This window comes from Vulpes vulpes, chromosome 14 (assembly GCF_048418805.1).
Source record: "Vulpes vulpes isolate BD-2025 chromosome 14, VulVul3, whole genome shotgun sequence".
NCBI lineage: Eukaryota > Metazoa > Chordata > Mammalia > Carnivora > Canidae > Vulpes > Vulpes vulpes.
This window is the reverse complement of record NC_132793.1, coordinates 97,722,558-97,747,611: the sequence shown is the minus strand read 5'-3', so window position 1 is coordinate 97,747,611 and position 25,054 is coordinate 97,722,558. Positions and strand designations below refer to the sequence as shown.

At 40.9% G+C, this 25,054-nt stretch overlaps 1 protein-coding gene across 4 annotated transcripts in view; it reads right to left on the bottom strand.

Moving 5' to 3' along the window:
* Positions 1 to 25,054, bottom strand: part of AGBL1 (AGBL carboxypeptidase 1) — a 697,725-nt gene that overhangs the window by 634,864 nt on the left and 37,807 nt on the right. For all 4 annotated transcript variants that reach the window (XM_072737248.1, XM_026001309.2, XM_072737250.1 and 1 more), the window contains exons 2-4: positions 6,319 to 6,382; positions 4,465 to 4,611; positions 1,387 to 1,518 (exon numbers count right to left, since the gene is read on the bottom strand). In XM_072737248.1, the coding sequence (XP_072593349.1) occupies positions 1,387 to 1,518; positions 4,465 to 4,611; positions 6,319 to 6,382 (343 nt within the window). The remainder of the gene's footprint in view (positions 1 to 1,386; positions 1,519 to 4,464; positions 4,612 to 6,318; positions 6,383 to 25,054) is intronic.

Below are 25,054 nucleotides of genomic sequence, written 5' to 3'. Positions count from 1 at the left end.
AATGAGAGTTGTCCTTTACATAAAGCCACAGCTCCTCACTTGGGTTTTCCTTAATTAAAGATGGGTTTATACAGACCTTGTCAGCCTCTCCCAAAATTTCTCTGATTTTCTGGTCAACATATATGAGTGTGGGGAGAGGTTCTGAACATGGAGTCAAAGACCTATCTCATGTTTTCTTGAACATACTTTCTCTTTATGGGTCCTCCATTGTTATTAATGGAATTAACCAATGAAATATGACCCCACTAATTATCTTAGTAGTTCTGAGGATAGTTAGGGGGAAAAGTCACCTCCTCATTCCTCTTATGAGTGCTCTTCCTATTATTTCAAAGGACTAATTGAGCAGCTACCATGTGACAAACATATACATGAACATCATCTCACTTATCCTATCTAAGTCTAGGAGCTCATATTACCAGTATAATTTTACAAAGGAAGAAACTGAAGTAAACACACTATGTGCCCATGCCACAGGACTCCCAAGAAATGAAATCAAGTTCAAAGCCAGGTCTTCCTGGTTCTAAGCCATGTTCTTTCCTCTAGAGAACATTACATCACTTTCATTGTGCAGGAAAGGGGCTCCGAAAAGGGAAATAAAGTCTGTGCTCATTCTACGTGAGATGGGAGATACAGAATCTAATCTGTTCATAGGAAGTGTCCCCATATGGAGAGTAAACATGAGTTTTGGAGTTAGAAACTCAGCCCCAAACTTGTCTGTATAAACTCAAGCAATTACTTCTCTCTTCCAAGCTTCATTTTCCTCTTCTTGGCTATAAAATGGTAAATCTGAATAAAGGATTGTTATGATAATCTGAAATAATCTAAATCAGGAGGCAGCGAATAAGTATGAACCTGTGTACTATGAGGCATCTAGTTAATTGAAGGACTATGTTGAGAAGCACTGGGAGATAAAACAAGGTAAAGGATGTTTTGGTAAAGGATGCTGTGATCAACAGGCAACTTTAGGGACATTGTGGGGACATCTGTGATGTGAAGATCATTCTTGACATTGCTCTATGCCTTGAATATGATAAGGCCTGAATAAAGCCCAAAGTTCTCTCCTTCCATAGGTCTTTTTCACCCTGTAGTAGTAATTAATAGAGAAGCCCAGAATACTACAATGTGTGGTTCCGAAGGGTAAACAATTCCAACATCTCACTAGAGGAATGAGCTCAAGAGTTCTACCTGGCTGAGGAAAAGACAAAGAAAGAACTTCTTACCTCTATAGCTTCTAGAACATGAGGCCCCTCATGGCTTATTTATATTATTGGAACAATATATATCCTCCACCTATACCTTCCTTCCAACTCCACACCCTAAATGGTTTCTAGGTGTCCCAGCCCAAGACTGGAAGCTACCCAGAGAGCCACAGTTCGAGTCACTTACCACTAGCGGCGAACACACGCAGGGCCCAGAGACAGTGAAGGAGGTTCTGGCTATGGGACAGGTTTTTCCTGGCCAGAATCAGTGTCACATCAAGTGCCTCCAATTCCAGTGCCTTCTGTCCAAACTTTTTATCTAGGAACACAAGTCAATCCATCTTAGCTGCATTTCACATTAATTCTGAAGGCTGCACAATACATGAGGAATGGGAAAGCAAAGATGGTAGAGGCAAGAGAATGATCATAGCCAATGCAATTTTTTGTATCTAGCAGAAAATGCTACTAAGTGTGTCCCCATTGGAACCACATGGCTCAGAAGAGCTAAGGCAGGGTATATATAGGGCCTATTCATTCCTCAAGTAATATTTACACAAGGCCTTCTGGGTGGTATGACTCATACACCCTGTATGGAAGCATGTTTCTGGTTGTTCTCAAACATGAACTACAGTTTAGTAGGGTATAAATTTCTCCCTTTAAAGCAGTTCTGGAATATAAGATACTTAAGGTACATAACATTCAAATGCAATGTGTGGAACTTGATTGGATCCTTCTTTGAACACATCTGGTATTGCTCCATTGGGAAACATTCAGAGAAACTGAAATGAGTATAAATTATACATGCATTGTTAATTTTCTTAGATTTGTAATAGTGGTATGGGGGTGATATAGGAAAATGTCTCTTTTCAAAGATATACACTCGAACATATGTAAGAGCAAAATTCTATCTGTAATTCCCTTAATCACTATCAGGCTTGTCGCAGGTAGAAATGAGTAAAACAGAGACAATATCTTAAACCTGGTTTACCACTATCCACCTCTAGACCAAAAGACACCAGGAAAGAGATGGTGACCAAACGAATATGACCCATCCCCTTCACCAGAACAGAAGCATTTATCAGGCTCCATTCCTGAGCAGCCAACTTCATTTCTGTTCTGTTTGAGTCAGCCCCCACAGCCTGCATGGCAATAATGAGGGCTACAATCTGGTGATGGCAGAGGCTGTGGTGATATAATAATGCCACTAGTGATATCCAGGTCTATAGCTTGGAAATCAGGGTCCTGGTACACCCCTCATCTCTCCCTCTCTCCTATGAAAGAAACTTCATGACTCTTGTTTGTCAGGCCTCAGGCCCCACATACTAAACAGGTGACATACCACCTCACTTAATCCTTACAGCAACCCTAGAATTAAGTACTGATAACTCTGTTTTGTATATGAAGGACCAAGGGTTCAGAAAAGGTAAGTAAGTTGCCCAAGGGCACACAGCTCATTAGTGTCAGGGCCGGAGCAGAAGCTTGGATTTGACTTTCTCAGTCTATACTGTCTACTACCAGGGTAGACATGGTGTCTTTTGATTTTTTCTAAAGTTCACTTGGCCACTCTTTGCTTTGCTGACTTCTTTTCATCCTTCAAGTGTTGGTTCAAATCTCACCTTTCCTTGGCCACACCATCTTGGAGGAACATCACCCTTTTTTATCCCTCACAGCTACTAGCTAATTATCATCCTCTGCTATTACCCAATGAATTATTCACTTTCTGCCCTTCCCCACTTGAATGTAAATTCCATGAGAGTGGGCCCCTAATCCTTGTTGGTCACAAGTGTTTCCAAGGCCTAGCACAGTGCCCAGACCCAGGAGGCATGTAGTAAACACCTCCTGAATATTCAATGAATGAGTTGTATTGGTTTGGTCTAGAATGCACCACACAGGTGTGTCAATGCTTGGGTCTTAGTCATTATTTGTGGAGTGTTGAATGGACTCAAAGCAGAGATCCAGACAATGCAAGGTCAGAGTGTCCCTGAACTCTTGCACCCTTAGATGCCACTGCCTGCATGGAATAAGACAGGTCCACACTTCACAGCACCTGAGCTCCTCCACTATGACTTAGATGAGACTGTGCACAATTGGAGCTTAACTGTTATGATGAGTTTGCAAGGGTTACATGAATCCTGAGTGCTCAGACTTTTTAAACTGCATGCCAAGAAGTTCTAAGGTTTTGTTTTTTTAAGATTGTATTTATTTATTTGAGAGAGGGAGAGAGCACAAGCACAGGGAGCTGCAGAGCCTACTACAGAAGCAGGCTCCCCACTGAGCAGGGAGCCCAACGTAGGGCCTCATCCCAGGACCCTGGGATCATGACCACTTAACCGACAGAGCCAACCAACCACCCCAGGACGTTCTATGGTTTTAGGAAGCTGTTTCTAGGTCTTCTCTGAGGAAAAAGAATAGTTATGAAGCATAAGTGGAAACAGTCTAGGTCCCCATCTTCCCTTTTACTAGGGAAGCTCTGCTTCCATGTGACTTAGAGTAATAGACTGAAAATTCACCCCCCAATATTCATGTCCACCTGGAACCTCAGAATATTATCTTATTTGGAAGTAGGGTCTTTGCAGATTTAACTGGTTGAGATGAGGTCACACAGATTTGCATGGGCCCTAAATCCAGGGACCAGTGTCCTTGTAAGAAGGAGAGGACACAGAGTAGGTTACCATGTGAAGATGCAGGTAGAAATTGAAGCAGCATGTGTACAAGCCAAGAAACACCCAAGGTTGGCTGGAAACACAGAAGCTAGCAGAGGGGCAAGGAACAGATTCTCCTTCACAGCCTCCAGAAGGAACCAACCCTGCCAACACCCTCATTTCAGACTTTCCGGCCTCCAGAACTGTGAGAGAATAAACTTCTGCTGTTTTGAGCCACCCAGTTTGTGATCATTCATTATGGCAGCCCCAGAAAACTCAGGCACTTATATAACAAACTTCCACACAAGATGCTTCTTGTAGAAATATTCTGTTTGTTGTTGAAGTGATTCAGAACTGCCTGGGAGTATCTCCCCTTGGTCTTCCATATGCTCCATGCCCCATGTAGCCCATGCCCACTCAGGGCCCTGCCCTAGCACTGTACCTGGGATTTGCTGACATCCAGGACAATAAAATGATCTTTCTTATGGGGCTGGTCTTGACACCAGCACCAAAGCGTCTAGGACCTCCCTGCACTTCCCCAAAAGTGTCTCCCAAATGGCTCTCCTGATAATAACCCCACAAGTGCCTTTTCAGCCATCTTCAGGTCTAAGGGGTGTGGGTACCTCGTAGGCCAACTTTGGCCAGCAGTCGGAAGAGGGGTAGGAGGATGTCATAGTCTGGAGAAGCTGTCCTCGCTGTGTCCACCAGGGTCTGCAGAAGGGCCTCACTGCCACCCTTACTGACCATGTAGCAAATCCTTCGGTCTGTGCCTGAGGGAGAGAGCAGAGGAGAGCAAGGCCCCAAATAATCACCCTCATTTCCTAGAGCAGAAAGCAGACCTCACAGACAGAGACAGAGTAAGTTTATTGGCCTCAGAAACCAAAATTGTGTGGTTTCTGAAGCAACCTGTGTAAATCTGTGCTTTTAGGTTAAAGGATTACAAAATGGAAAAATAATGGCATCTTTAAGAGCCCAGGTGTGTTCATCTGCAACAGCTGAAATGAACAGAATCCACTTTTCCTGAGAACCTGTTGAGTCTCAGTGCACGTATGTGTACTTGTGTATGTGGGTACATAAATATGCATGGAGGCTTACCTAGAATCATATCCTTAATGGAAGAGGGAATATCAGTACCCCTCTGGTATAGGCTTGAATCCTCTGTAACCAGAATTGGGATGATAGTTTATCTGGAAAAATTGATTGATGGTATAGCAATTTTATGGAACTGGCTAGAGTGCTTCTTTAAGAAACAGACATCTAATCATCCATGTCAGGAGTTTTGAAAAGGGCCTGGAGCTACGATAAGGTATATTGATCTTCCCACCCAAGAATAGTTGCAAGCAGGGACCTCCCCCACCTTGCCCCAGGACAAGCTCAAAAGCAATGATTTCATTTCAACTTGGAAGGAGACCCCAGTGATTCTCCACACACTGCCACAGTTGGTCTAACAAGGTGGCCAGTAGGGTGGGATATTATCAGCAAAAAAGACCCTCTGGTTTTTTCATCCCAATGAACAAGAACATCCTCTAGTAAAGGAGTAGTAATCAGCACCTATATCAGAGGGAGAATTCCAAGGTTTCATTACAAGTTCCAGGCATCTCTAGACAAATTGAAGGAGGCACCATCCCAGAAGACAAGTGGCTTCACCTACAGAGGGTACTGCAATCAGAAGGCTGCAGAGAAGTCATCCTGACATTTGAAGGTGGCAGAGCCTATGGGAGAACCTCAGTATGCCAGGACCCTTTCTCCTGGCAACTATAACCAGAGGCCCGGTGGCTTAGGAGGAACATTCACTTTGGTATTATCTGTTTGGTGTTCATATTTATTCCTAATGCGATGTGGCTGCCATATGCAGAAATGAGCAAATGTTCAAATGTCCAAGGAGGTATATTTCCAGGACCCTCACACTGAAGTGAGCTAGCAGAGGCATGCCCCAGCTAACTAGCTGATTCCAGTGTAGTGAACTGTCATCTTTTCTCTGCAAACGTAATAGCTCACCACACTGCCAAGACCAGTTCCTGCCTCATATTCCCATCTGCACTAGACATGTTAGGAAGTTGCCAATACCTGGCTCTCTAAATGGGCCAATGGAGGGGGAATAGAGGAAGGGGAAGGGATAGGGTCATGAGAGCTATCTCTCTCCGACGACAGCCACTGGAGGATTTTGGGATCACCATAGATGAGTAGGATACCATGTGAAGATGCAGGTAGAAATAGCATAGAATAACCAGCCATAGCCAAATTTCCTCCTAAGTTTGGGTCACTATAGAGTGGGTGACAAGCCTGAAGAACCTTGACTAAACCTGAAGTACAACCAGCCCACTTTACTCTGGGTCTTATTAACCTCAATGAGAAATATGGGCTGATGAGTCTGTCTCTGACAGAAAGCTTGAGCTGGAGCAATCCAAACCCCACCATGAGGCCATACAGTTTCTGGGACACACCACAGCCACATGCCCCCGCCTCCTCTTACTCACCGACTGAAAGCAGATCTCCAAGAACCTGGAGGATGGTCAGGATGGACTGCTTGTCAGAGGAGCTCTGCAATGAAAACACAGACAGCCATCTTTACGAAGGAATGCAAAAGGAAAGAAGTGGTGTGATCAGGGATACCTGTGGACACAGCAGAGCTGTGCTCCCTTCCCTTGAGAAAGACTTCTGGCACTGAGAAATGTTTGAAAGGGTATTCTTTTAATGGAGGAGACAGAGAAATAAGGGTTCCAAGGGTTCTGTCTCTATATTTAGCCTCCAGGACCCCTTTTACTACCCATTTTGTAGTAACAGCATGAGGGATGAAAGAATAAGCAACGAACATCACTCCTATGTGGAATTTAAGAAATAGAACAAACAGAGGGGGAAAAAAAGAGAGACCAACCAAAAAGCAGACTTTCACCTCTAGAGAACAAACTGGTCACCAGAAGGCAGAGAGATGGGAGGAGGGGGGAAACAGGTGATGCGGATGAAGAGCATACTTATCATGATGAGCAATGAGTAACAGAAGTGTTGAATCCCTATGGCACATACCTGAAACTAATATAACACCATATGTTACTATACTGCGATTAAAATTTCAAAAAAAGAAAAATGTGTTTCTTAAACAGAAGACAAAAAGAATAAAGAATTAAAAAGAATAAAAAAAGAAGCATGCTATGCTATACTTTACGCAGAGGCACCAAGTGAGAAGGAGCTTTGCCGGCTTTGTCATTTACGCCAGCAGGCTGAGATTTGCTTGAAACACAGGGCAGAGAGCAGAAACAGAAATCTGCTTCAGTGTTCTGAAGGAAAGACTTCCCTGAGTAGTAAGGATGAATTCTTATTTTCTCAAGAGAAACCTGAGGTAGTACCAAATGTCATCAGGTAGATGTTCTAGGGGATGCTTGCAATGCTTGATACTCTCCCCTCTGTTATAGAGAAGACAACACTGAGGTTCCAAAGGGAGAACTAGTTCAAGACCCCTGACATGACCCAATGTATAGCCCAGGCCAGGTTACTAAAACTTAGACCAGTGGTCTTTGCACTTTTTTTTTTCTTTTCCTTTTCTTTTCAATCTCAATAATTTATTTATCTGCATGTTGAAAGTTTGTACACTTAAATACCATCTTCCCAATTCCCAGGTCCTGTTAACCACCATTCTACTCTCTGCTTTACAAATTCAGCTTTTTCATATTCCACACATAAGTGATAATCCTACAGTATTTGTCTTCCTCTGCTTGACTTATCTCAGGTAGCATGATGCCCTCAAGATCCATCTATGTTGTTGCAAATAGCAGGATTCCCTTCTTTGTCATAGCTGAGTAATATTCCTCTGTGTGTGTGTGTTCTTTATCCATTCCTCTGTTGATGGAGTTTTGTTTTCATGACTATTGTCAAACATGCTACAGTGAACATGGGTATGCAAATATCTCTCCAAGATTCTGATTTCAATTCTGTTGTATATATACCTAGAAGTGCTATATTATACAACTCAAGAAAATGAACTTGAAACAAATCAAAGATTTAAATGTAAGACCTGAACCTATAAACCCCTAGAAAAGAAAAACATGCATGAAAAAAAATCCCTGACATGAGTTTTGGCAACAATTTGTTGGGTAAGACAACAGAAGCACAGGCAACAAAACCTAAAATAAACAACTGACAGTACAGTAAAGAGCTTCTGCACAGCAAACAATCAATAAATTGAAAAGGCAGCATGAGAGAAGATATTCACAAAGCAAATATCTGATAAGTGACTGATATCCAAAATATATGTAAAAAATTAATACAACTTAATAGCAGAAAAATGAATAATCCAATATTAAAATGGGCAAAAGACCCAAATAGATATTTTTCCAAAAAAGACATACAGATGGTTGATATGTACATGAAAAGATGCTCAACATCACTCATCATCAGGGAAATACAAATCAAAACACAAGGAGAGATCACTTCACACCTATAACAATGGCTTTTATCAAAAAGCCCAGAGAGAACAAATGTTGGCCAGGATATAGAGAAAAGGAAACCCTATATGCTATTTTTTCAGGTAGGTTATTTAAGGCAAAGCTTTAATCTTCATATTAGTAGATCTCCTGTTCCCCATCTGCTTCAAAGACCTCAATAACTCCCCTCTTACATGTAAGATAAAGTCAGAGCTCCTTAATAGGGTTTCCAAAGCTCCTCATGGTCTTTTCCCACTTACCTCTCCAGCTTTATTATTCATGACTACACCTCTGCCCAAAGTATATCCTTCGGCAATGTGGAACTACTTATAATTTCCTGCTCTACCATGTAAGTTCTTGCCTCTGTATCTGATCACACTGTTCCCTCTTCCTGAGGCCTGCTCAATACCAGCTCATCCTTCAAGTGTACCGGTGAATTCCTATAGGATTGTGACCCCCCTCAGACTCCTGAAAGCTGGGTTTGGGATCTCTTTATTTTCCACATCACTTGGGCTACCTCTGGCAGCACACCTACCACATGGTACTGGCATGCTTCCCACCCTACTCCCACTAGATATTAATCTTTAGAGGAAGGACCAAGATATGTGTTTATCTGTATTCCCAGCACCTGGGACAGGGGCTGTTCCAAGGAAAGTGTGTAGTGTTTTTCAGAATGCAACCAAACTGAACCATAAAGGAGCCTTGAAGTCCAGTACCACACCCCAAGGCAGAGTGGTGCTTACACTTTCTCCAAACCTGAGCTTAATATCTTCTAGTAACTCACACTTCAAAACCCCAGCCAAGACCAGGACTAGGGCGAGGCAAGTGAGGCACTAGCTTGGGCACAAAATTTTAATTTTAAAATGCAGTTATCAAGATAAATAATATTTCAATGCTATTATATAGCATTGAAAATCAAAATCAATGTAAAAAATATACATAATGAGTAAGGGGCACCTGGGTGGCTCAGTTGGTGAAGCATCTGCCTTCAGCTCAGGTCAAGATCCCAGGGTCCTGGGATCGAGCCCCATGTCAGGCTCCCTGCTCAGTGGGGAGCCTGCTTCTCCCTCTATCTCTACCCCACTGCTCGAGCACTCCCTCCTTCTCTCTCTCTCTCAAATAAATAAAATATTTTTTTAATCCATAATGAGCAAAATAGCAAAATTTAGCTCTTTAACTCCTATTCCAGGTGTGATGAGACACTTGGGGATCCTTAGGGACCTGGTATCTACACCTCCCCAGGAAAAAGACTTGGCTTTGCTCTGACATCGCCACTGGCCACTCTGCTCTAAGGAGGGCAGTTCAAAAGGCACTCACTGATGTCTCCCACCAGGTGAGTGCCACCCTCCAGCAAATGTCATCCATACATGTGCACAATGTCAGGGCTCCTTGCCTCTTCTTAGTCTCCCCAGATCTGTGAACACAAACCAGGAAGCAGTGCACCAACTCAGCCATCATTCTGGGGAGTTTGCTGGTCTTTGATTCTGGCACAAATTCCAATGTGTGTTTGGTTGAGAATTGGGCAGGGGTGAGGTGGGGAGGAGTCCTTATGTCAAAAGACAATGCTCTGGATGCCAGCTGTGTGTCCTATGATTAAACTCAATTCAGACACTACCTACTCAGCGACAGTATCAGATTGCAGGGGCTAAGGATTCAGACCTACAACACTGTCTCATGCTTCAGACTCTAGCCTCAAAGTCCAGGCTGTCAGTTATACAGCCGGCCTTAGAACAACACAAGTCTGAGCCGTACAGATGCACTTACATGTGGAATTCTTTTCCCATTTGTCCCATTTTCTCTTCCTTATGATTTTTTTTAATTTTTTTAAATTTTTATTTATTTATGATAGAGAGAGAGAGAGGCAAAGACACAGGCAGAGGGAGAAGCAGGCTCCATGCACCGGGAGCCCGATGTGGGATTTAATCCCAGGTCTCCAGGATCGCGCCCTGGGCCAAAGGCAGGCACCAAACCGCTGCGCCACCCAGGGATCCCCCTTATGATTTTAATAGCATTCTTTCCTCTACCTCTCTTTAAGAATACAGCACATAAATACATGCAACACACAAAATAAGCATTAATTGACTGTTTATGTTATCAGTAAGGTTTCCAGTCAACCATAGGCTATTTATTAGTTAAGTTCAGGGGGAGACAAAAGTTATACAAGTATTTTTGACTGAGTGCCACATTATTTCAGGGTCAAATGTACTTAAACTAGCTTTAAATTAAAGATCCTCTCCTCAGGTGCCACTAACTTACTAGAGCAGCTCACAGAACTCAGAGAAACATTTTACTTACTAGGTAACCAGTTTGTTAAAAATATATATATATATATGTTCTAACTCAGGAAGAGCCAGATGGAAGAGATGCGCCGGGCAAGGTATGGAGAAAAGGCTGGGAGCTTCCAAGCTCTCCCAGAGCATCTCCACATGTTCACTGTTAACTTTAAAAATAAAACTGCCAGTTATTTTACCAGCAAAATTGGGTTTGTTTGGGAATAGGAGAGAACTGCAACCCGGAACAACTACCTTGCTACAGAACTACAGGGATGTCCCAAGAACGAAGAAGAGGGTAGTTGGACAGGGCTGCCATAAACAAAAAGTCCACTGGAGTAAACTGGGAGTTCAAACTATAGTGACTTTTCATTGGCTAAGTTGTGACAGTCTCTCAATAGCTGGGCTGTTAAGGCAAGAAGGGAAATTTTTTTCCTCCTGCTGGAATAGTAAAGTGGTAATGTCTATCTACTTTGGAAGCAAGTCTCTTTCTCCTGGGTCTGCAACTGACAAGTGGTGGGGCATGAGAGCTCCCCATGCTGGCCCCTCCACTGCATTCTAAACAAGGTTTACTTTTATTAATTTTTATATCACTAAGCTAGAAATTCTCTGAATACTGTCCTTTTTGAGGTTGACTTGTATGAATTTTTTAAAAACTAGGAGGGCACCTGGCTGGCTCAGTTGGTTCATCATGAGACTCTTGATCTTGAGGTTGTGAGTTCAAGCCCCATGTTGGGTGTAGAGATTACTTAAAAACAAAATCTTAAAAATGTATATATGTATTTCTTATTATAAATCACAATATCACAGCAGGACTGCAGCCCTTTGAAAGTGGACCCAAAGGTGGCTCAGGGTAAGGAACAAAGTCCCTGGGAATGATGTTCCTGATCAGCACTAATAGTTCTGGATCCACCTCCAAAACCCCAAATTGGTCTTCTTTCTGAGAAGAGGGAGAGGTATAAAAGGTAAAAGCCGGGTTGTACAATATTGTATAACTTGTAAAATGCTGGATTCATTATGAATGAGGAGCTAAGGAAAGGAACATAAGAGAGGAAATGGGGACATGAAAAAAAAAAAGAGGAAAAGAGAAACACTAATACAGTAGAAACTTATTGAAGAGGAATAAAAGATCCAGATTTAATTTCCTTTCATTCAATTATTCATGCACTCATCCCACAAACGTTCACTGAAAACCATCTATGTTCCAGGCACCAGGCTAAGGATGCAAATTGATCAAAACACAATCTGCCTTCACAGGGCTCCAGGCCTGGCACATAATCAGGATCTAGGATGGTAAGGATCATGACACAGGTAAGATGCTACAAGGATTCAGGGAAGGAGCACTAACCTAGACAGGTCCATGAGTGACTACTCTGAGAAACGAGGGAGAAAGGGGTGGGAGAGGAGGTTTCCAGCTATGTTGCAGCCCCGTGTGCTCAAAGGAAAGCATGACAGAGAGTGGTGACATTGGGGGATGAAACTGCTTCCATATGACCAGATTGAATGAAGCAGATGGTGAAGGGAATTGTGAATTCCTGTGGGCAAGAACTAGGTCTTTTTCATTTCTGAATCCCATCTCCAAAGGTATAATAGATCATCCATATATTGTGTTGAATTAATATCTCAAGCTTAAGAATTGCCTGCTTTATTACAATGCCCACTAAAACTCCCTAAGAACAAGCATTGTTCTATATGCTTCTATTGTATCTGCCAGCAGGGATAGAGAGCCGGGCATACAGAATGTATTAAATCACCACCCCTAAATTGGTTTGACCTGTGGCCAACACACTTGGCTGCACATGCATGAGACATCCCTCTGTAATTGCTTCCAAGAAAACCCCATTTGTAGCAGTGTGCTGATGAAGTATGCATACCGTACTCTCCCCTGCCCAGGCAAGGGGGCTTGGTGCATCTCCTCTGAGCTTTTCTCCATTTCATGTGATTGATTTAGAGGTCTAAGCCCAGATCTGGATAAGGAAACCTAAATAAACGTCCGCTGAGATTTAAAAAAAAAAAAAAAAAGATTTTTTTTCCCATGATTTAAAAAAAGAGAGAAAACATTAAAAACAAAACAAGGCAAAAAAAAAAATTCTTTCCTGTTTTTGATGCTGTTGTATAAGGACATGATCCTGGGTCATTGTTGACACTGTGAAGCCACTGAGTCAACTATATGGAACCACCTACCTGTGGACTTTCAGATAAGTGAAATAATAAATAGCCTCACTTATAAAAGCCACTGTTATTTAGGTAGCTTGTTACTGAATTCTGATGTGATGGAGAAAAGAAGAAAATTTCACACCTCTACATGCCCTCTTTGCAAGCATTATGGCCTTAATAAACAGGAAAGAAATTAATTTTGCAAACCACTATAAGGCCAGTGGAAACTACAGAAACTAAGAGACAGTATCATCATACAGAAGTTGCATTCATAATGCTCTCACTCAGCCCTGAGCCAGAATGAATCAGCACAATGCTGTTTTTCTTTAAATAAAAATTATGGCTATCGGTGGAGAAAAAAGTGCTATACCAAATCTCAGCTGGCATTAATTTATGCACTGCTATATTTACCAATAAATATTTTACACTATTTAGAAGAATAACACAAAGCTATTATCTCACCCACTGTAATAATAAATGAGCAATTAAAGAAAGCAGGATGTGATGTGCCTCAATTTTCTTTTAATGATTCTTTTAAATGAATCATTGAGTAATCCCCTGTTGTTTAAGACTTTCCTATAAAAACTGGTTCTACCAAGCTTTTAGGGAGAGGCAGGCAGTTGGAAGAACAAACAGTGTCTTTCACAGTCCGTGGGGTTTTGAACAGCAATCTTCTCAAATACTTTCATGCATTTGTTGCTCTCTTGCTTTGAAGTCACCTGTGGCTCCCAGTGGCTTTCCTCCTCCTGACTCCTCATGATAGTATGTAATTAAGACCCTTCACATCATACAGCCCTTGGAGGCTTACCTGCAGCCACACCGTTCATGCTAGCATGAAGCCTCCGGACAATACAAGTCCAGTGACCATGCCCCAAATCCATCATGGGTACCTGTGACTTCAAAATTTTCCCACATTGCTGCCACTGCTGGAGGACAAGTTCTCCCCACTCTGGCTTAGCCTGTGAAACCTGCTTTTATTTCAATTCCAACCTCAAATACCCTTTCTATATGATAGTCCCAGCTAAGCTGCCTTCCCAGCACCCATTATCCAAAACTGCCCAATGTCTGCTCACACTGGGCACTGCACAACTCCAGGGGGTGCCATTCACAAAGATTACAATGTGATTGGTGCATCTCAACGTAGTACAGTGTGGTGCCTGGCCTCTCTGAAAATTGTTCACATTTGTTTTCCCACAACCCACTTTGTATATAACTTTATGAGAATTCTTACTAGATCCTGGTTATTTTCTTATCTCCCTGTTCTGATTGTCTAGTGTGGGGTAACAAACTGTGCCAAAATTTAATGGCTTAAAACAACAGCCTTTTTATTATATCTCTGGATCTTGTGGGTTTGGAATTCGGGCAGAACTTGCCTAGGACATTCTTCTACTGTCCACGGTGCCAACTAAAGTCACTGGTGACACTCAGCTGGTAGATGGGCTGGCTAGTCTGAAAGTTCTCTGATGGTGTCACTTGCATGTCTGACACCTTGGCAGGGATGGTGTCACTTTTGCAGGCTGGAGAACTAGGCTCGCCATCAACTGTTGACCAGAGCATCTACATGTGTTCTTTCCAGCGTGATGGTCATAAGGTACTTGGACTTTTTACATGGCAACTGGCTTCCCCCGGAACAAGGATTCCAAGAGGACTGGAGGAAGCCTCAAAAGTCCAACCATCACCCCTATTGCATTCTGCTGGTCTGTTGAGTCAGTGTTCCTAGCCCAGATTCGAGTGGATAGAATTAGGCTCCACTTCTGAATTGGAGGAGTAGTAAAGAATTTACAACCATTTTTTAATCATCCACACTCCCTGTAGTCCATGGGCTCCTCCAGAGCAAGCATTTTGTCCTGTTTGCCTTGGTATCCTCAGATCCCAGTGTGGGACCTTGCACAGAGTAGACACTCAGACAACTATAGAATGGAAACTTATTGTGCAATCTTCCAAGTCTCACTGTCCTTTTCTCTTTCATGGCTGGATTCACCTCAAAGTATCTTCCAATGAGAACATGGTTACAGAAGTTAACAAGGTACACAGCTCAATTTTTTTTATCAGCAACTGAACAAGCAAACTTAGTAGTTGCCCCGTATCAGCAGAAGATACGTTACAAGATCTCCAGTGGGTACCTGAAACCAGGGATAGTATGAATCCTATGTATGTGAATCCTGTATATGCTATGTGCCTTTCTATACTTCTGATTGAGTTTAATTTATAAATTAGCACCATAAGAGATTAACAACAATAACTAACAATAAAATAGAATAATTATAACAATATACTATAATAGAACTTATATGGCCATGGTCTCTCTCTCTCACACAGACAAAACCTCTTATTGTTCCATACTCACCCTTCCTTTTGTGATGATGTCAGGTGATCAAATGCCTTTGTGATGGGATGAAGTGACAGGGAAAAAACTGTCTAACCTCACCCCATTTTGCATAGCACTCCTGATATCACAGAAACAGAGTACTAACTATTCTGCTATCCTCTTCCCACAGATTGAAAGAACAAGGCTGTGAAATTCTAATTCTTGATCTCTAAAGAATAAGACAAAATCTCTTCCAAACTCATGAGCCAGGAGCACAGGACACAGCTCATAGCCCAAGAAAACCATATTGCCAAAAATAAATTTGTTCTTCCAGTCATGCAGTGTGAACACTCACTAGTAATGGTCCATTGATTAACTAAAGGTATTATTAAATTTGGAGTTGGTACTGAATGACCGAGTGCTAATCACAAACTGCAATTACCAAAAGCGGTTATAACACCAAAAGTGGTGACAGGCAGTTCTCTGTCTTCACACAAGGGGAAATAGGAAGAAGGTGCATCATTAATAGAAATATATTTAGGTAGAAGGTAAAACTTCCTGTTGGCTCTGAAATGGGCTCAAAAGAGAGAGGGGTTTTAGAAGTCCAAACCAAAATGTCTATGAATGAAATGAAATGAGATTTGTTTCAGTATTATGGAGACTAGGGTGGAAATAGTGGGGCATATAAAAAAGAAGTTTGCTATAATTAAGGAAGCTGGAGGATGGGTGACATGGTTTTATAACACAATGTTACAAGATAAAGTAAAACACAATAAAACAAAATGGTGGGTAATGTTTCCTGGCTAGAGTGTCTTAAATAGAACCTTGAGAATGAACAGTCTCACTGGGATCTTTTCTCATAGTTTTCAGACCCCAGAATTTGACAAATGTCCCAGTCATATATTGAGTCTTATACAATTAATCTTTAAGAAAATTGTTGATCTTCCTCTTAGGTAAGAGGGTATCCACAATCCAGCGTGGGGTAGTATAGAATGTGGTCCATTTTTCACTCATGTGGCAGACATTGCTGATATTTACTGTGCATCAGGCACTGTGTTAGGCTCCAGAAACACTATGGGTAGCACAAATATGCACAATCCCTGTCCTCGTGGAGTTCCCAGGCTAGTAAGAGCAGCAGGTATTATCTAAATAGTCACTCAGAGGGATGTAAGGTTGCAACCAGGATAAGTGCCCAGGTTTTATACTGCATGTGACCATAAAATAGGCTTATTTCACATGAGTCACAAAAAGATTCCCTTAAGAAGTCACACTAAGACCAAAAACTGGAGAAAAAGCAAGAGTTAACTAGATAAAGATGAGAGGAAAGAAGGCTTGGGTTGAAATAAAGCAAAAGAAGAGTAGTGTACAGAGTCTTCTGGCTGGCAGAAGCATGGCAAAAGTAAGGGACATAACAAAGGCCAATGAGGTTAGGGTAAGGAAAGGGGAGGGGAGTTTAGAAGGATGTACTTTTTTTATCACCTTAGAATAAGTATATTTACCAAATAAGCCTGTTTCAGGCTTCATCTCTTACCCCTAGCTCCTTCCTACACACATTCACACATGCTTGCACACTGTATTCCCATGGGTAGCCAGAGTCCTAAAAGTCTTTTCCCTTCCTCTATCAGCACCAGTTGGACGTACTTCATACCAGTTATAAAAGCATTACACTTTTTTCAAAGGTTCATTTATTTTTTTATTTGAAAGAGAGAGAGAGCACAAGCAGGGGAAAGAGCAGAGGGAGAGGGAGAAGCAGACTCCTGGCTGAGCAGGCAGCCTGATGCAGAACTCAATCCCAGAACCCTGACTGAGATCATGACCTAAGCCGAAGGCAGATGCTTAACCAACTGAGCCACCCAGGTGCCCCCAAAGCATTATACTTTTAATTCAGATAAACTTACATTACTATAGCCTCTGTAAGACTTAATTTTCTTGCCCACACTTTTGAACTAATCCTTGTACCTAGCTCATGGGTACAATTGGATTAGAAGTACCATAATGTATAGGAAATGCTTAGCCCTTTCCATTGGTCACAACAAATTGCTCAATAAACCACTGGTAAATAAATATGCACCATGATCATGCCCAACAAAAGGTGAATGAATAAAATTAGATCCAAAGAACCATTGAGATGCATCTTCCTTGATCAATTTCTCACCCTCTTCACAACGGTTCCAAATGAGCAGAATACTCATAACTGGCAGGGGGTGAGGAGTGAAAAACAAAACATGAAGACGCTAAGGGTGTGTCCTCTGGGCAGAAATTGTTTGGAATCCTGGTACATTTGTTACCATCCAGTAAATGGTTCAGACTTTGAGTCATAATAATAATGACAGCAATCAACAGCATCACAGCCCTGAAAAGTTCTCTGATTCCTTTTAAATGACACTCATTGGAAAGCAGACTCCATCTCTATGTCTAGGAAGGCTGTGAAGTAGCTCCAAAGCACAGTTGACAAATTACAGCATGAAACTTGCAGGTTAGAATTCAAGATTACTGAAAAGAAGTGCCAAATAGTGTTCAGTTTTTCTGAACGGATCTAAACACAACAAGAAAATAATACTTGCAGGTGCCTGCAACCCAAGGTTCAGCACCAACACTGAGGAAGTGAGTGGCTGCTTTCCTGTTCAACTAGCAGCTGCCACTTACTTCCTTAATCTCTGACCCCATCAAACTCCAAAACATACATAAAGGATTAAGAACATCCAAAGACAGGGAGGCTCAGCCCTGCCTCTGCACAGACACCAGATCAATCAGTTTCCAAAAACACCAAGAAGATGTCCTTTTCCAAGCAAGCTGGTCTAAAGCACAATTATGAAGCAAGAACATTTTGACTCTGGTATCTTATGGTATCTCCCATTTTCAGGAAGCCTTGTTACCTCATGGCCTTGTTCCACCATGTGGGTATTTCCTAATCTAGTAGTAATAGCCTTTCCCAGCCCACTCTGGAAAAGCAGATTTTCAGAGATATTCTATACAGTTTGAGAGTCAAGACATAGGCATCAGGGTACAAATTGGCAACCCATAGAGCCAACAATACTGTAACTGTTGAGTGTCCACTTTGTTTCAAATACCATTTGCTGCTTAATCTTCAAAACCATCTTACAATCTCCCTACTACACTGAGGGAAAGACTAAGGTTGAACAATTTGTACAAGAGTAACTTTTTCTCATTTTTTCTGAATTGAGTTTTGAAAGCTAGTAAGTTTGCCAAAAAGGAAAAAAAAGACATGCTAAAGTAAATAAAGTAATATTTCTTTAGTGAAAACTCTTTGATTCTAGAAAGCAAACTGACAATTTTCAAACATGTCTGCAAATGCTTTGTCACACCCACCACCAAGAGATGGAATCATATCCTTGACCCTCTTCTTACTAAATAGAATGTAGACTGTAGATTTAATTACCTATGTGGAGTCATAAAAACCAACCCAGTTCATGCCCAGGCCACTGGCATAGTGACATCTGGACCCCTGAGCCACCCCTGAGCTCTCATGTGAGAGCACTGATTACTCTAAGGCAGCCATGCTGTAAGGAAACCCAGCCAGTATGGAAAGACCCATATGGTGTAGTGGTGGACAGCCCCAATTAAGCTCTCAACAAAACTGGGATCACTTGGAATCAACTGTGAACCATGAGAGTGAACAATCTTGGATGTCCAGACTGGTTGAACCTTCAGATAATTGCAGCCCCAGCCAAATTCCAATGTCATCATACAAGAGACACCAAGTAAGAGCTGCCCTGCTAAGTTCTTTCCAAACTGTGAGAAAAAGAAAATGATTGTTTTGAGCCACTGAGATTAGGGGAATTTTTTATACAGAAATAGTAAGTGAAATGCAAGCCAATCTCAAAAACCTACTAATGGGGCCACCTGGGTGGCACAGTTGATTTAGCATCCAGCTCTTGGTTGACTCAGGTCATGATCTCAAAGTCATGAGTTTGACCCATATTGACCCTCTGCACTCAACAGAGTCTGCTCGAGATTCTCTCTCCCTCTCCTTCTGCCTCCACACCCCTGGCTCATATTCTTGCTCTCTCTCTCTATCTCTCTCCGTCTCTAAAATAATAAATCTTTTTAAAAACTATCAATAAAAAGCACTGAAAATTTTATTTTTAAAAATTGAATTTGAAATGCATAACAGCAAAAAACAAAAACAAGGATCTAGACCAACCATTTAAACTGCAAAATATCACAAAGCTTTGACTCAGCTTCTCTCTTAATGCTTTTTTGCTAAAGACAACATGATCGAGTAAAAAAAAACATGAGACTTGGACTCAGTGAATCTGGTTCAAACCCAATCTTTCCTTTATGATTTTATACATATAACTTCCCTCTCTTCCCCCTACTTGCTTCCTCATGATTTAACTAAGAGAATCAAAAGCAATAACTTCTCCAGCCTCTTCTAGTTCCATGACCCTGTGGCATTCAATGACGTCAGACTGGGGTCAGTAGAACGTCCTCATGCTAAGAGACCAAATTTCTACTTTTGGTATTGTGGGTTCAGTGGTAGCTGTTTAGTGGGTCAGACTCTGAAAAGAGGAATGAGAGAGAGAATGGTGCTGTGTGTTCATCTGCTTGAAACTTGAGTCTCTGGGGATAGGTGTGCCCTTAGAGATCTAAGGTAGGGCATGAAGCTCCTCTAAAAGTCTCCCCTGGGATCCAGAATAGAGTGAGAGATATGTAAAAGAGGCCAGTATTGCCTTCAGGTCAGTGAACCTTCTTCTTACCCCCAAGTGACCTATCCTGACCTTTATTAAATTAAAGTAACACTATGCCATTCTAAAATGACAGCCTACATTCAGCATATTTCCCAGGAAGGAGTAATTATTTTTCTTTCAGTTCACAGATGTTGGCCAGTAGACTCTGAGGCATGAAACTATTCCAGCATTCAGCTTCCAACCTCCCAATCTCCTATCAATGCCTTTCTGTCTATTTTGCCCACTCTCTCATAAAACCTCCACTCGGCTCTCTTCTGAAGAGAATCTGTCAATGACTTAGTTTATACTCAGGCTACTGACCAACATCTGTACCTCAGTACTATTGATATTCAGGGCCAGATAATTATTTGTGTAGTTGGAGTGGGGGTGCTATCTCATGCATTATAAGATGTTTAGCAGTATCCCTGATTTCTACCCAACGGATGCCAGTGTATAACCCATCTACCCCAACTTGTGACAATCAAGAATGACTATAGACATTATTGGCACTGGATGAGAACCACTATACTAATACATTAATGACTAATACCTATGTTACATGGTAAACCTCCCAGGATATCTAATGAGGATAATGACATAAATTAAAAAATAAAGTACTCTTTGTTTCAGGGATCCATGAAAGTCAAGTCAAGGAGATATTCTTGGGCCTGAATCCTTTTGATCGTCCCACAAACTACTTCTTTCAGACAGTTTCATACTTTCTACTTTCACTCATAACTAGCAGTAGATTTTTAGATATGATCAACCAGATACACACATATATACCAACACACAGAATTAAGTAATAATTCATTGAATGTAGCATATTTCATTCTATAGTTATCTCTACCACCTACTCAACTGCTTGAAAAAAAAATCAACAACCAATAATTAAACTAAGGGTGTGGCTTTGGTCTGGCATGAGACATTACATCTACTTTTGGAGGATTATTAGTTCATCCTTCCTCTGTGATGACCGGTTCTGTTTTACCAAAGGAGAACACCCAACACATTCTGGAAGGTACAGACTAGATTCTTCTTTATTTTATTTCCAATATTCTCTATGATCTGTCCATGATAGACTCAGTTATTGAAAGCACTGAGTTAATATAACTGGATAGTATTACTCGGTGGGTAGTCCATGCCAGGGAGTAGGGATGGAATTGTAAACAAGTTAGCAAGGTTGTAGTTCTCACAGATATCTCAGTCTAAGCACTATTTTCTTTTTTAAATTTTTTTTTAATTTTTATTTATTTATGATAGTCACAGAGAGATAGAGAGAGAGGCAGAGACACAGGCAGAGGGAGAAGCAGGCTCCATGCACCGGGAGCCCGACGTGGGATTCGATCCCGGGTCTCCAGGATCGCGCCCTGGGCCAAAGGCAGGCGCCAAACCGCTGCTCCACCCAGGGATCCCTAAGCACTATTTTCTTGACTAATGTTTGGTTATGGTAAGATTAGTAAACCTAATTGTTATATGCCCCCGTTCCCTTTATTCTGCTACGTAAGTATAAATTGCTTCCCTAGATCTAGTAAATGAGCTCTTTTGGCTTAAAAAGAAAGAGAAATAAGGAAAAGTCATATGGATGAGTTAGCATAAGATATATAGAAACTTCTTGCTTCCATTAATAAAATAAAGCCCAAATATCTTAAGATTGGGTTAGGGGCAGAAGTTGAAAGATCACATTCTGGAGAAAGGCTGCTGTAGATCAGAGAATGATTGTCTGCTCCTGGGGATTCACCTTCCCTCCCAAGCTAATTAAATAGTAAATTATATAACCAGGACATAAAATTTACCCATGACCCCATCTATTGTGTTATAAGAAAAGAAAATAGGTTTGGTAGACAGCTAGTTTTGTTCTAACATTGAATAATTTCCTTTTCTTCCACTAAGGGTTTCCCAAGAGGTATTATTTCCCACCTGCCTTTGGTAAATCTCCTTCTAGTGGATACCATCTTTCCCTTGCTAACCTGGGGTTACCCTAAATTATGTCTGGAGTCATCAAACTATAGACCAAAGTAAATAAGATCAGGGGACACTGGATTTACTAGCCTGCTCTCTAAGACAATTTTCCAAATTCTTTTTTTCTGTATGAGAACCCACCCCATCCATGAAAGATTTACTCTGGCAGCTATTACACCTTTTAGGAGGAACCAAGCCTTTAACTTCAATGATAAGCACAATATTATATATGAAAAAATTCAAACAGGAACAAAAGGTAGTGAGTATATCATACAATCTATGGCCAAGGTTGAAAACACAAAGCCTTTCTGCTTCTGAGTGACTTATATAAATGTAGTCATCAACACCTACGGCTATAGTTAAGGTCTAAGAATTCTTATAGTAATTCCCTTGTTTGAAAGCCAAATTGCTGGTAAGCAACTCAGAAGAACACTTGTAAATACTCAGCTTTAAGTTGCTATGAAAAGAAATTACTCATCACCTTTGGATAGCATGCTTCATCTCATGAGGTCAAATCAGAAGCATTTAGAACCCTGTCGTGACACTGCTGAACCAGCTGGTCCATACTAAGCACCTCTGAGGAAACTCAATCATGATTGCCATTCCAGTAATTCTTATCTTCAAAGCAAAAATATTTCCAACCAAATATATCCAAGAACTTCAATGCTATGTGGCCAGCCACAACGAGAATTTGTTGCAAGATTTGTTATATTAATTATAATCACAATACAAGTGCTAAACAGAAAGCAGTTTGGAAACAAATTAGTCATCTTATTCATCTTTCCAAATGTCCTATAACTTCAAAACCAGATCATTCAAAGACCAAAGATTTGGTTAATAACATATCTTTTATCTGTATCTCTATTACAGGTTCTGTTGATCTCTTCTTTAGTAGATGAAAGTGTTCAAAAATTAATCATCATTAGGTAGCATGTAACAGTATTTTGCAAAACATTTTTTCAGAGAAGGTTCATCCCTTACCAATGAGGAACTTCTGTCTAATTCATCCTCAAATTCACACAGACTCTACCATCTATTTATGAATATCCTGGATGCCTCTTTAGAATGTAAGCATCCAATACCAGAGTCATAAAGACTTACAGATGTCACCTCAAAACCCCACCAAGGACGCTGTGCCTGCTTTGAAGTGAATTCTTCTTGTTGATGACTTCCTACCAGGTTCTTCAAGCACCCAGACTATATTTCATGAAGCACAGGGAGAGCAAAAGAGGGTAAACAGTTTTTAGATAAAGATCACACTGAACACAAATGGATAGTATTTTGTCTTTTTCATAGTGCATGCCCAGAAAAACCCAGAAGATTCCAGAATATCAATGTCAGCAGGCTGTTATAAAATCAATGAGGGTTGAGAGGTTATATAAATGGGCAAGGTAATTAAAAAAAAAAAAAAAAGCTTCACAGGATGGAGGTGGTAGTTCCACTATGGATCAAGTCTTCAAGGGCAAGAGATAATAGTGGGACAGTGGGAGGAAAAATAGTCTATTTAAAGATTCAGCAACCAAGTCCTGAATGTTTGGCAATTAGCCAGTTAAGTCACAATTTTAATAGCCTAAAAAGTGCCTGCAGCTGTGTAGGATCACATAACCCACAAAGAGGACATAGGTGACTCTTCTCTAACTACCAGAGCAGAATCCAAAAACTAAAGAGATACTCTACAAGCTCTTCATTCAATGCTACCACTTAAGGAGTGCTAATTTGTTTCAATTTCCTTTCTGGAATTCAGATTTATGTTAAATTACCAAACAAATGTCATAGTGATGAAAGTTGCTTTGGATTGCTATCCTTTTGATGAATCTGAGAAACATGATTGTTTGGGTTGAGACACCAACACAGAGATCCAGTAGTACCTCCCTGAATCATTTGAAGAGGGGGAACTGAAAATGACTGGTTGAAAATCACCAAGAATTACAGTCATAGAGAGTAATGACTTCCTCTATAAGCAGTAACTCAACAGAATGTCCATCTATCTATTCTTCTATTGATCCATTCAATCAATTGTTTATTAAAGTTATTTGATACTCATTAATACATTAAGCCATGGAGGAGGGTGATTCAAACAGGTGCCACCAGTATGGAAGTTCTCAATCCAACCACAAAACAAGCCAAAAAAGAACCAAAAAATATTGACAAGTTATCACGATCAAGTCAAAACTGAATTTAATGCATGAGAGTAATGACAGGGAGATCAGTGAGAGGTAAGAGAGGAGAAGGAAAATCTAATTGTGAAAAGCTTTATTTTGGAAATAAAGTTAATAGAGATAGACAATGAGGAAGCAGGAAGTTCTTTTCAAAGAGAGGCAATTGTTCTTTTGGTTAGCCATGGCTCTCCCAATTTCAGGGTGGAAACCTCTTCTAAAAACCTTTTGAATTGCTTCTGATTGACTTTGTCTTTTTTTCTTAAAGATTTACTTATTTATTTGAGAGAGAAAGAGAGCAGGGGAGGGACAGATGGAGAGAGTAAGAATCCTCAAGCAGACTTTACACTCAACGTGGAGCCTGACCCAGGGCTCGATCTCACAACTTTGAGATCATGATCTGAGCTGAAATCAAGAGTTAACCACTTAACTGACTGGGCCACCCAGGCACCCCACGACTGACTCTGTCAAGTTTTGACTCCCACTTCTTGAAGGAGGTCAACCAATCACATAAATAAAGTACTAGGTTCACCATAATTGAAAATCAAAGTTCTCTTTCTTCAGGCAGATGTGAGTTGGCTGGATATACAAAAGCAGAGAGCCTTCAATCAGTCAGAGATGCTGCAGAGGCATTGTTGCACTTGGGAGGGGTATTTGGCCAAATTAGTTCTAAAACCCTTTTTACTCATTCCTGTACAAAATAGAGTCTACCATTTTAACATCAACCATGTTTGCGCCTGTTTTACCTAGGTTGATTACAATTATGTCATGCCACTACACAGGCTGTTGTAAATGACTTTATATACAATTAGGTACAGCATTATGAGCCTCTTCTGTTTTTTGGAGTCTCTATATGGTTGATTGTCAAGCAGCTAATGATGAATGCTCCCTCTAAACTTTTACTTTTCAGAAACACAACTCAAAAGTCAGGCGTTTGAGTCATATAATTGGGAGCATAGGTAATCTTCATGAGGAGCATACTGATTTCTTTAAAACCATCTGACAGGTCAGAATCAGAAGCATAAACCAAGTCCACTAATGGGATGGCAGAGAAATGTTCACAGAGAAAAAGCAAATCCTTGAGATTTTTAAGGAAACTTTTAAATTTAGAGTAATTTTAGATTGACAGAAAAGTTGCAAAGATACTTGTCACCCTAGTTTCCCATGGTTAACAACTTACAATAGCATGGCACATTTGTCAAAACTAAGACATTGACGTTGGTACGTTATTATTAACTAAACTCTACACTT